The sequence below is a fragment of the Myotis myotis genome, unplaced genomic scaffold, assembly GCF_014108235.1.
Source record: "Myotis myotis isolate mMyoMyo1 unplaced genomic scaffold, mMyoMyo1.p scaffold_m19_p_6, whole genome shotgun sequence".
Taxonomy (NCBI): domain Eukaryota; kingdom Metazoa; phylum Chordata; class Mammalia; order Chiroptera; family Vespertilionidae; genus Myotis; species Myotis myotis.
Window position 1 is genome coordinate 99,119,779 of NW_023416368.1, and position 12,495 is coordinate 99,132,273.

At 55.7% G+C, this 12,495-nt stretch overlaps 1 protein-coding gene across 1 annotated transcript; it reads right to left on the bottom strand.

Moving 5' to 3' along the window:
• Positions 1 to 5,286: 5,286 nt before the first annotated feature.
• On the bottom strand, positions 5,287 to 6,659 carry SCGB3A1 (secretoglobin family 3A member 1). The gene is made up of 3 exons (XM_036315578.1): positions 6,563 to 6,659; positions 5,664 to 6,046; positions 5,287 to 5,411 (listed from the first exon to the last, which is right to left on the bottom strand). The coding sequence occupies exons 1-3, from the start codon at positions 6,615 to 6,617 to the stop codon at positions 5,388 to 5,390; spliced, it is 462 nt and encodes a 153-aa protein (XP_036171471.1). The 5' UTR covers positions 6,618 to 6,659; the 3' UTR covers positions 5,287 to 5,387.
• Between the last annotated feature and the right edge of the window lie 5,836 nt (positions 6,660 to 12,495).

A 12,495-nucleotide genomic window follows, 5' to 3' on the forward strand; every position in this document is an offset into this window, starting at 1 on the left:
AGTAAAACTGTATTTGCAGAAGACATGATCTTATACATAGAAAATCTTAAGTAGCCCATACACCAAAAAATCTATTAGAACTAATAAGTGAGTTCAGCAAGGTTAGAAGATCAATATATAAAAAGCAGCTGTTCACTAGCAAGGAACAAACCAAAAACAAAATTAAGAAAATAATTTTATTTGTAATAACAGTAATTAGGAATCCTATATAATAAAAGGCTAATATGCAAATTGTCCCCTTGACCCAGAGTTCGACCAGGGGGCAGGGCCAGCCAGCCAATTGCCTGTGGCTCCTTCCCCCAGCTGGCCCCGCCCCCAATCGACCCCATCCACCCCTTTTGGGGGCGAGGCCAACTGGACCCCACCCGTGCATGAATTTGTGCACTGGGCCTCTAGTAAAGTTAATAAAAGAAAACAACTTGCACCCTAAAAAGTATAAAACCTTGAAAGAAATGCATGAAAAGACATTTCATGTTTATGGATTGAGAACACAATACTGTTAAGATGGTGATACTCCAAATTGATCTACAGACTCAATGCAGTACCTATCAGAAGCCCAACTTACCTTTTGTTGTAGAAATTGACAAGCTGATCTTAAAATTCATGTACAAAGTATACTAAAGACCCTCAAATAGCCAAATAATCTTGAAAAAAACAAAGTTGGAGGACTTAACTTCTTGATTTGAAAGCGTATTAAACAGCCACAGCGTTGTAAGACAGTAGTGATATTGCCATAAGGATGGCATATGGATCAATGGAAGTGAATTGAGAGCTCAGAAAGAAACATTTATACTTATGGTCATTTGATCTGTGACAGAGGCACCGAGACATCTCAATAAGGGGAAGGATAGTGTCCAACAACGGTGCTGGACAACTGAAAATTCACAAGCAAAAGAATGAAGTTGGACCCCTACCTCAAACCATATACAAAAATTAATCCAAAATCTCAATGTAAGAGCTAAAACTTTTTTAAATTCTTTGAAAAATACACAAATATCAATATTTATGATGCTGGTTTAGGCAATAGTTTCTTGGGTAAAACATCTTAAAAGCAAAGGAACTAAAGGAAAAGGTAGATTAGTTAGGGTTTATCAAAATTAAAAACAAAACACATGTAAATGAAATCTTTTGTATCACCTTTATGGGGCTTGAATTATTTGGTCAGTATGTTGTTGAGATTCGTTCACGTAAATGAATGCAATTCTAATAGTTATACTTAATTTATTTTCATTATATGGATATTCCAAAATATATTTATCCATTCTTCTCTGCAAGTATATTTGAGTCCTTTGTAGTTTTCTTCCTCCTCTGTCCCCTTACAAACCATTCCGCTCTCAACATTCTGGTAGGTGCCACGGTGCGAGGGCTTGGGCACGTGCATGTTGCTCCTTCGGATGGCTTCACCCCATCCAGAGTGTGTTCCCACTTACCCACCGGCCGTTCAGGAGGTAGCTTTTCATTGTTCCAGAACTTTGCCAGCACTCGTTTTTGGCTGACTTCATTTTTGGTAATCTGGTGGGAATAATAGTATTTCATTATAGTTTCAATGTATATTCCCCTTAATAATAAAGGATGTTTTCCTTTTGTTTTGCTATTTCAGGTTCTCCTTATGATTTTATGTCTCTTGAGGATTTTGCCCATTTACAGTTGAGTCATAATTCTTTATATTCTCAGAACAATTTCCCTTTACCAGTTGTGTTGCATGTATTCTCTGAGTTTTCTTTTACTCTCCTTTTTATTTATTTTTATTTTTTTATATTTTTTTATTGATTTTTTACAGAGAGGAAGGAAGAGGGACAGAGAGTTAGAAACATCGATGAGAGAGAAACATCGATCAGCTGCCTCCTGCACACCCCCTACTGGGGATGTGCCTGCAACCAAGGTACATGCCCTTGGCCGGAATCAAACCTGAGACCTTTCAGTCCGCAGGCCAACACTCTATCCACTGAGCCAAACCGGTTAGGGCTCTTTCCTTTTTAAACTTTCTATTTTGAAGTGTCTCTGACATAACCAAAGTGCAAGGACAATCTAGTGGACTGGACTCACCCATCACCAAGCTTCCGTTACTGTTAAGTGGCCACTCTTGGTTCAACTAGCCCCCGTTCTGCACACCCTGGGTTATTTCGAAGCCAAGTCCAGACATAGCATTTCACCTGTAGATATTTCAGCGTACATTTTAAAGTGATAAGCATTTAAAAATATATACTGGTACTTACCAGTATACAAGTTAATGGGTTTATTTCCTATGTCCTCCAAAGGCTACCATACAGACTCTTTTTCCCTGTATTAAAACATGGACTCAACCCTAGCCGGCTTGGCTCAGTGGATAGAGCGTCACCCTGCGGACTGAAGGGTCACAGGTTTGATTCCGGTCAAGGGCATATGCCTGGGTTGCGGGCTCAATCCCCAGTAGGGGGCATGCAGGAGGCAGCCAATCAGTGATTCTCTCTCATCATTGATGTTTCTATCTCTCCCTCTCCCTTCCTCTCTGAAATCAATAACAATGTATTTTAAAAACAGAAAACATGGACTTAATCATATTGGATGAGTTCCGTCCCTTGTACTTATTACCATCAGTGATGTTCGAATTGCCCAATCTCTGGCCAGGGAGCTTTATTCAGATGGTACTGTCTTTTCGGCACAATCCTGATGGTCTGTCAGCCTCCCTCTGTTCAGGTATGAAAAGACGTGCAGGTTTACACTGGCTGCTCCGGGCCTGGAACTGGACATTGCTCCAAAGACTCCTCCTTCCTCAGGTGGGAAATGGTAACTGGAGGCCACTCCCAGGACGCACCGTTCTCATTGCTGCCTGATTGGTTGGTTTCTCGGTCCTTTCAGGAGGCCGATGAGGTAAACTACATCGGACAATTGTACTTCCAGTTCAGATCAAGCTATAAGGTTTTAACTAAACCTTCTTGATCTTTTTTATTTTTTCTGAACACTATTCTGCTGGAGGATACACCAGCCTTTCTTTCTTTCTTTTTTTCTTTTTTTAATTAAATATTTTTATTGATTTCAGAGAGGGAGAGAGAGAGAAACATCAATGGTGAGAGAGAATCATTTATTGGCTGCCTCCTGCATGCCCCACACTGGGGATCGAGCCCACAGCCTGGGTATGTGCCCTGACCGAGAATTGAACCGTGACCTCCTGGTTCATAGGTCGCTGCTCAACCATAGCCACGCCAGCCGGGCAATGATCCTATAGCAGCGTCTACTTTCAACTTTACCAGAAATCTCAGGTTTCAGTGACACTGGTGTGATGACTCATTTGACTTATCACAGAGCAAGTGGAGAATGTCCTCAGTGTGGCAACGCCAGCAACAAGAGACGTTTGTATAGTCTTGTCCTGCCTGGGGACCCACGCCCAACCCCAGGAGGTAGAGTTAAATTCCTGTAGTTTCATGCTGCTTATACCACCACTGGAAACAAAGTTAGGTTTATTGGTTTCTTTTTATAATTTCACTTCTTTTTAAGTTGCTTTAAATTTTTGTATTTTATATCAAGGAAGATCTTTACATGGTTACAAAGGGAAACTAGCAAAATAAGATATTTAAATAGCTTTCTCTTCCCAAGGATTATGGTTGGTCTCTTTTCCCAGGAACCTGCAGAAGGTGGGAAGCTAGACCTGGCAGGTGGCCTTGGGGCTTCCCATGATTCTCAGGGTCTCCTTCTCCTGCCAGCACTGCGATCCCCCCCCCCCCGCCCCCCTGTTCCCGGGGGAGGTTCTCCAGGTGGGAGGCAGCCGGGCCACTCGGGATGGGAACTCTGTCAAGCCCACGGCAGACCCAGCGATTCCTGTAGCATAACAGGGACTGTTACCGGACCAGCCGCCGAGAGCCTGGGTGTGTGATGCCGGGAGCGACTGGCCAGCGAGGTCCCGTCCCCACCGCCTTCTGCACCCGCGCTGCGCAGGGAGTCCTCTCTCACCGCTTCGGTGTCCGGAGCAGAGCTTTACTCGCTCAGGACCCTGGGACACTCCGGCGCCCTCTGACCACGATGTGGATGTGATCTGGATGCAAGTGGCCTCCTGTTGTGGTTTGACTATGAATGTGTCAAAGTGGCTGAAAATTAAATCCCCGACTTTCCTTGTCAAGACAGGAGAGGACCAGAAGAAGTCAGACCCAGGCTCTAACATAAAAGGTAAAAATGACCTTGGTTCATCCACTGTGTGTTGGTAGGCAAGACCCAGAGAGCCCTTCCCAGGAAACTGGAAGTGGGGTGTGCCAGAGGCTGTGCCTGGTGAGCAGCAGGCCTCCCTGGCAGCTCTCCCGGAGGACAGGAGCTCTGCCCCGGGCCCTCCCCACCAGGGGGCCTCCCTCCCCACCAGGGGGTCCTCCCTCCCCACCAGGGGGTCCTCCCCACCAGGGGTCCTCCCTCCCCACCAGGGGTCCTCCCTCCCCACCAGGGGGTCCTCCCACCAGGGGTCCTCCCTCCCCACCAGGGGTCCTCCCTCCCCACCAGGGGGCCTCCCTCCCCACCAGGGGGTCCTCCCCACCAGGGGCCCTCCCCACCAGGGGGCCTCCCCACCTCGAGGACAGTCCTCCAGGAGACAGAAGGAACCTCGGCCATGAGGTTACTTCACTGAAACCACAGGGAAAGCAAAAAGTCTGTAGACTTTCATGGCCCTCAATCCTGCCCCTCCCAGGAGAGAAATTGAGATTAAGGGAGGAAAACAAAACTTCCAAATATTAGCAAGAAATGGTGTTGTCTGGAGAGGTTTTTTGTTTTTAATCGTCACGCGAGGATGTTTTTCCATTGATTTTTAGAGGGAGGCGGGTGGGCGAGAGAAAGATCCATGTGAGACAGACACATTGGTTGGTTGCCTCCAGCACAGGCCACAACCTGAGCCAGGGATCGGACCTGAAACGGAGGTACGTGTTCTTGTGCTCTTGACCGGGAATCAAACCCGAGACCCTTCGGTCCATGGGCCCGCACTCTAACCACTGAGCCAAACCTGCCAGGGCTGTTTGGAGAGTTCTTGCTCATCGTCGAGGGTTAGATAATTCCCGTGCCTCATGGACATTTACAGACCAGAACGAGGAAAAATTCCCAGCCTAGTTTTCAAACGCAGTCTAAATTGCCACTTGCCCAGTCCTGTCACCTTTCATTGCTGGCTGTGTGCCCCGCCACCCCCCCCCCTGCCAAATGTCAGTAGTCTCTCCCTCCGTCGGGGCACATGGCCCTCCGTGCCCCTCCCAGCCCAGCCCCTCTCCCTTCAGCACAGGCTCACAGCAGGGGAGGGACGGGCATTGAGGCGAGAAGACATCAGCCCAGAGCTGCTCTTAACTGTTTATTGAGGGGGAGGGAGCGGGTGGGGCTGGTGCAGGTGCCGGCCTGAAGGCGGCAGCGTCTGGTCGCCGGGCGGGCAGGGATGCGCCAGCTGCCGCTCAGCCGAAGAAGGTCAGGGCTCTCTGGAAAGAAGCCACGGTTGAGTGTTTCCCTGCGCGGGTGACCACGCCCCTGCTCTGCGGGGACAGGCACAGGTGGCGACCCTTGTGCGTGCCTGCCCCTTCCCCGGGCCTCGCAGCCCCACCTCGCTCAGATATGGCCGGTCCTCCCAGTGCCCACGGGGGCGGACAACGAGGTGGCCCTGTCAGGGATTAGAGGGCGGACGGGGTGCTCACCGAGGGAGGGCGGCCCACCAAGGGAGGCGCCTCACTCACCAGTAGCGCCTTCACGGCCCCCATGGCCCCCATGGCGTCCGGGCCCACCTCGGTCACACACTTCCTGGAGCCCTCCACCAGGCGCTCCACGTTGATGCCCATGCTGGTCAGGATGAACCTCAGGGGGTTGAAGCCCTTGAAGAAGGAGGGGGCCGCAGCCCCGGCCACGCTCTCGACCCCAGCCTCCAGGGCAGCCACAGGTGCAAGGGCAGCCGCAGGCGCAAGGGCAGCCACAGGTGCAAGGGCAGGTGCAAGGGCAGCCGCAGGCGCAAGGGCAGCTGCAGGCGCAAGGGCAGCCACAGGCGCAAGGGCAGCCGCAGGCGCAAGGGCAGCCGTGCTCGGGACCGTGGGCTTGGCCGCCATGTTCATGAAGAAGGCTGCAACTGCAGACGGAGGAGCGTCACCCACCTGGCCATCCCCAGGAGAGCTGCTGAGGGCCCATCGCCTCCGGGAGGTGACAGGGCCTTTGAAACCTGCCAGCACCCGGCCACCCACTTGACCGACCGCAGAGCTGTGGCTGCAGGGAGCTGGCTGCGGGGGAGGGCGGGAGGTGAGCTCTGTGGGGGCCTGGGCAGGTTCCCAGAGGAGGGGACCCCAGGGCAGGTTCCCAGAGGAGGGGACCCCTGGGCACGTTCCCAGAGGACAGGACCCCTGGGCTGGCGTGGGAGGGTGACAGAGCCAGGATGTTTCCAGACCAGGCCAGCACTCACACCGCCTGCGGCTGGGAGAGCCTGCGGTTGGTGGGCGAAGAGGAGAACCGGGGCGGGAGGGGCCCACAGGACGGGCCGCAGAGCCTGGTGCCCGGGTGGGTGCAGAGGCAGCAGGGCCCGGACCTGCTGGAGGGGGGCTGGGCCAGGCAGAGCCGCTCAGGGGGGTGGGCCCAGGCCGGGGGCACTCACTGGGCTGGCTGAGCAGGGCCACGCTGAGCACCAGGAAGGCAGCGGCGAGCTTCATGGCGGCTGGGCTCCGAGGATGCTCCTGGACCTGACACGCTGCCCGGAGTCTGGCCCTGGGGCTTCATATACCCCATCCTCGCCCCTCCCCGGGGCCGGGCCTCCCCCGCCCTGTCCTCCTGAGAACGCGCTGTTTGCTCAACTAATGGGCCGAGCCGGCCAACTTCCTGCTCAGGCTGGTGGGCCCTGGGAAACCCGTGCCCCCAACCGTGCCTGGGTGTCGGGACTTCCTCTTGGCTGGGCCCGGGTGAGGGCAGGAATGCGGCGGGGCCGTGTGCACCGGGCCCCCGGCCTCTGCCCCTCCAGGGAGGTGCCTGGCCGGACCCCAGCTGGCCTCGCCGTGCTGAGGGCCAGGGGTGAGGAAGGGCCAGGCTGTGACCCCGGCTTCCCTGTTCCAGAGCCTGGGGATGTCGGGCAGCTATTGATGGAGAGGCCACGGGCAGCTATTGATGGAGAGGCCACGGGCAGCTATCGAGGCCAACAGGAAGGCCTGGGACAGTCTCCATCTTTGAAATCAGTCTTGACATGAGAGTTTCACATGTCTCATCTGCAGGACACGCCAAACACACGCAGCCCATGACACAGGCTCGCCGGGGATGCGGCTTTTCAGGGAGCCCTGGACCCCCCGGCTGGGCTGCGGGGCTCCCTGCTCTCCCGCCTGCAGGTGCGTGCGGCTATTAGCAGCTGTGCAACACGTGTGCGTGCGCGTGCTCTCCGCTCGCCTTGTGCATTTCCCCTTGGCGGTGTGGGGAGGGGGCGTGCATTATAAATGTGAGCTTATTCAGAGGTGGCTGCCCGGTGGCCGCACCCCTGATGCCCGAGCCTCACCCTCTCAGGGGGGCGCTGGCTGGAGGAGGCCGCTCCGGCCAGGCCCCTCCTGAAAGCCTGGGCAGCAGGCGGCTCCCCTCCGCGTCAGGGCCCACGGGGGTCTGGGGGCTCCTTACAGTGGCGGCAGGTTCCTGGGGGGGGGACAGAGCACAAGGTGGGCGAGGAGAACATGGACACAGTGAGCAGCTCCTTCCAGATTAAACCCCAGGAGACCGTGTCTGCCCCGTCCCCGGCCTGAGTCAGCACAGTCTCCCATGTGTCCTCGGCCCACCCGTGGCTGTGGTGGCCGCTGCGCTGTCCCCTCTGGCACAGAAAGCCGCCTCTGCCTGTGGGGACGGGCGCCCTGGGGAGAGGCTCCGCGGCAGCTGAGAACTGCCAGTCAAGCTTCCTAAGTGTGTGTGTGTGTTTGAGGGTCTCGCAAGAGCTGGCGTGGTTATGCCAGGGGGAGGTGGGAGAAGCCGGGCGGTTCTCAAGGCGGCCCTACCGCTCGGACCACGGGGCCTGCGCGTCCGGGGCTCCCAGGAGGCCCGAGGTCAGGCTGCCATTCCCTGTGGGGACCGGAGTCGCACTTTCTTCAATGAACATTTGGTGTGGGCACTGCTCTCCTCCTGAGCAAGCACAGCCCGGCGTGAACCCCTCCAAACGGGTCACTGGGTCCTTGGCCCAGGTGACCCACGTAGGGGGGTGTGGGGAGCCACCCCGGGCACCATCCACCACGCAGACAGGCCGGCTTCAGGCGGGCCAGAGTGGAGCCCGAGGCCCGGGGAGGCGGAGGCAGCGCTGCTGTCTGGGCACAGGCGCTCAGCGGTCCCCCGCCCCTTCCTGGCCCTCTTCATCTGAAAACACCCCCACCCCCGCTCTGGCCTACGGTGGTTGGGGGGGACCTGTCCCTGGCTTCCTATGAGCCCACACAGTGGTGGTAGCCTCTTCACATGCACCCCAAGATTTCTAATTCAGAGGTACACCCCCAGTTACCCAGCACAGTGTGTCTCATTGTGTCTCCATTTCCCCACCAAGGGACTCGCCTCTGGTTCCTGAGCGTAATGGTCAAGCAGGACTCACTCAGGCTGGCCCCACCGGTCACCCACACGGATCCCCGCGCTGGCCCTTGGGAACCGCCCGCAGCAGGGCAGTGGGGGCAGCTGAGGGTCCAGCCTGAGCCCGGTGGCCTGGTGGGCCAGGGGCCATCTGTGTATTAGTTTCCTGGGGCGATTAACAACTCACCACATTCTTGGTGGCTGAAAACAACACTCATTTATTTGCTCACAGTCCTGGCGGCCTGAAAACTGGTATCACTGAGCCAGAACCAAGGCGGTGTAGGAATTGTGTTCCCTCTAGAGCAGCGGTTCTCAACCTGTGAGTCGCGACCCCTTTGGCGGTCGAACGACCCTTTCACAGGGGTCGCCTGAGACCATCCTGCATATCAGATATTTACATGACGATTCATAACAGTAGCAACATTACAGTTATGAAGTAGCAACGAAAATAATTTTATGGTTGGGTCACAACATGAGGAACTGTATTTAAAGGGCCAGAAGGTTGAGAACCACTGCCCTAGAGGCTATATGGCCTCTCAGCTTCTGGTGATGGCCAGCATTCTTTGGCTTGTGGCTACATCACTCCAACTTCTGCCTCTGGTCACATGGCCTTCTCTCTCTCTCTCTCTCTCTCTCTCTCTCTCTCTCTCTCTGAAATCTCTCTCAGCCTCTCTCTATGATTACATGTGATTGCATTCAGGACTCACTGGATAATCAAGGATATAATCTCCTCATCTCAAAATAACCAACTTCATTACGTCTGCCAAGACTCCTTCCTTATAAAGTGACATTCAAAGGTTCAGGGATTAAATCCTGGGAGGCTGTGGGTGCTTCTAAGCCCATCACACCTCCAAGCTCTGTGCAGCTTCCTCCCCTTCCGGGCCAGCGGACGGACGTCAGGATGCAGCTGACACGAGGGGAAGGCACCGAGATGGGCACCCGCCACCGGCACCCGCCTGGGCATCCGAGCCGGCTCCTGCACACCTCCTCCTGCTGGGAGAGGGCTGTGTGACACTGAGGCAGCCCTCCCTCAGACTCACGCTCAGCCTGTCCTGAGCAATGTTTGCAGGCATCCTTTGTGCCAAAACAAACATTGGCTCCAGGCCTGCTCCTCTGGGAATGAGGTGCTGGAGGTAGACAAGGACGTTGGCGGCCCCAGGGCTGGGAAGGGCCACGGGCTCGCCAGGCCCCGGAGCCAGGCACTCAGGCCGACAGAGGTGGGAGGGGACCAGGAGCCGAGGGCCCGGGCAGCCGCCTCTGCCTGGGCATCCCGCGCGGCTCTGACGTCAACAAATGCCTGCAGAGGGTGACATAGGCAGCAAGGCCAGCAGACCCTTCATGCCTGCCAGGCCACCACACATGGTGGGGGTCCGGGGGCTCCCTTCGTCTTCTCATTCTCCTTTTATCAGGCCAGATCAGGGCTCCCGAGTCCGGTGAGCTAAGGGAGCTATTAGGGGAACCGGAGCAGCCTGTGGACCCGCCTCGTGGTGAGGACGTGGCCACCTGTGGGCGGTGGGAGCCCCTTCCCCACTATCGCCTTGGTTCCTGCCCATCATCAAAGTTCTCTGGGGGGCCCTGGGTGTCCACCGTTAGCTTTTCTGTGCGCACCCGCGGGCGTGCAGTCTCCTATGCTCACTGAGTGTGGGGCTGGTTTGGCCTGCCCTGGGCAGTGTGCTGCCCTTGGGCTTAGATTGTCTCTTGTGTCCAAGTATGAACTGCTCCGAGTTCAATTTCTGGGGCTGGCGCACACACAGGCCTGGAAACCGCACCCTGGTCCCATGGGCGGTGGGCAGCCTTAAGGGAGCCCCTCCAATAGCCTGGTCTTGGAGAACCCTGGCCACATGGCCACCCTCCAGGAAGCCCTTCTGGGCTCGGACCACGCCAGCCACAGGAGATCCCTTCTCTCCTGCTGTGAGTGGTCACCATGAGGGCAGGTGGGCACGTAGGCGCACCCGGGGCTCTTGTGGGAGCGGAGATGGAGCCGCCTCAGTGGAGCCTTGAAGTGGCTTTAAGAGGAACAGGCGGGCGGGGGAAGGGGGGGCAGTGGGCACAGCAAGAGGGCTGTTGGGCTCGCCGGCCAGGTGCAGGGCTGGGTGTCCTGCCCAGGGGTCACTCCAGGAATCTGCCAGCACCCACCTCAGCTCCTTCCTCTTCCTCATAGCTCGGTCCCCTGGGCCCTGGGGCTCTGGGCAGTGTCACCAGCGTGTCCTCTTCCTGCCTCTGTGGGCACCTTCACTTGGGTCAATATTGATCTGGTTTCATTGAGCACTTCCTTCTGCCCCTTCCCTGTGCAGGGCCCTACCTGGGGGGGTGGGGGTGGGAGGGGGCAGGGGCAGCTGTGTGGCCTCCGGGAAAGTGATGGAAGAGCTGGCCTGCGTGGATTAAATTCTACAAAGACTGACATTTTCAAAGAGCTGTCTTCCCCAGGGTTACAAGCTGGCAGCTGGCGGTACCAAACCTCAGACAACGGATTCGGGCTCAGGGGAACAGACTGCTGTCCAGGAGGTTTCCCCGGGTTCCCCAGCTCTAAGTGGCTGTGCTGACCACACAGCCATGGCCAAGCCATGCCCTGTATAGTTAGGTCCAGTTTACGTGTGTCAGCCTGGGCTAGAGTGGGGCCCCACCACCTTCAGTCGTGGTTCCCTACATAGAGTGGGATTCCCAGTCAGAAAAAAAAACAGCTCAGAGAACATCAGTGACCTGCCCGAGTCCTCTGGGTCTCTCCTCAGGCCTGGTGCCCTCGGAAGACACAGGGGCTGGGAGCAACCCCCTGCCAAGTGAGGAGGTCCCAGACTCTCTAGAGTCTACTCCAGACCATGGCCCGCCCACACAGATGTACCCCTTGCCACCCCAGAGCGAGCCCTGTTCAAAGCTGATTCAACACAATGAACCCAAGGATTTCACAGCAGTCCTGTTACTTCCATCGTCCAGGGGCCATGGAAGGGACTGTGACAGCTGGCTGTGCCCAAGAGGTCTGGGACCTCTATTCTTGGGAGGAAGAGCTGCCTCCTCCTAAGGGGACCACGCTTGCCTACCCAGCGGCAGGGTCCCAGAGCAGCGCCTGGCTAATTGGCCTTCACAGATGCTGCCCCATCGCCTTCCAAATCCCTCAGCTCTCGCTTCCCGGGTGCTCTGAGTTCCTCCCTCAGCCTTTGGAGTGGCCCCTCAGTAAACCCCACTCCCTCAAACTTTGCCACTTCCAGCTCTTGCGGGAAAGTGAAGGGGTTTCTGTCTGCAAATGCTGGCTCTGAGGCACAGGTGCCCCACGAGGTCCAGGACGGGATGACTCCCTCACCCTGTAGCGATGCTGTAGCCAGTAGTCCTAGGTGAATGGAGAGCACAGAGTGTGCTCACTGACTTCCAGAACTCCCCAGTTGGGTCTCATATAAGGAAAGCATTTTCCCTACTACCATCACTTTGACCCGAATCCTAAAAACATGCTTCCCACCTCCTCCACCTGTTGTCTTCACTGAAGGCCCTGCATTAGCAGAGAATGCCTCTGTCCCTGTCTTCAATGGTTGCAGGGCGTTTGTGTGGGTGGGTGTCTGTGGATGGATGGCTGAGTGGATGGATGGATGGATGGATGGATGGATGGATGGATGGATGGATGGATGAGTGGATGGATGGATGGATGGATGGATGGGTGAGTGGAGGGATGGATGGATGGATGGATGGATGGATGGATGGATGGATGGATGGATGAGTGGATGGATGGATGGATGGATGGATGGATGGATGGATGGATGGATGGATGAGTGGATGGATGGATGAATGGATGGATGGATGGATGGATGGATGGATGGATGGATGGATGAGTGGATGGATGGATGGATGGATGGATGGGTGAGTGGAGGGATGGATGGATGGATGGATGGATGGATGGATGGATGGATGGATGAGTGGATGGATGAGTGGATGAGTGGGTGGATGGATGGCTGGATGAATAGATGAGTGGATGGATGGATGGATGGATGGATGGATGGATGGATGGATGGATGAGTGGATGGATGGATG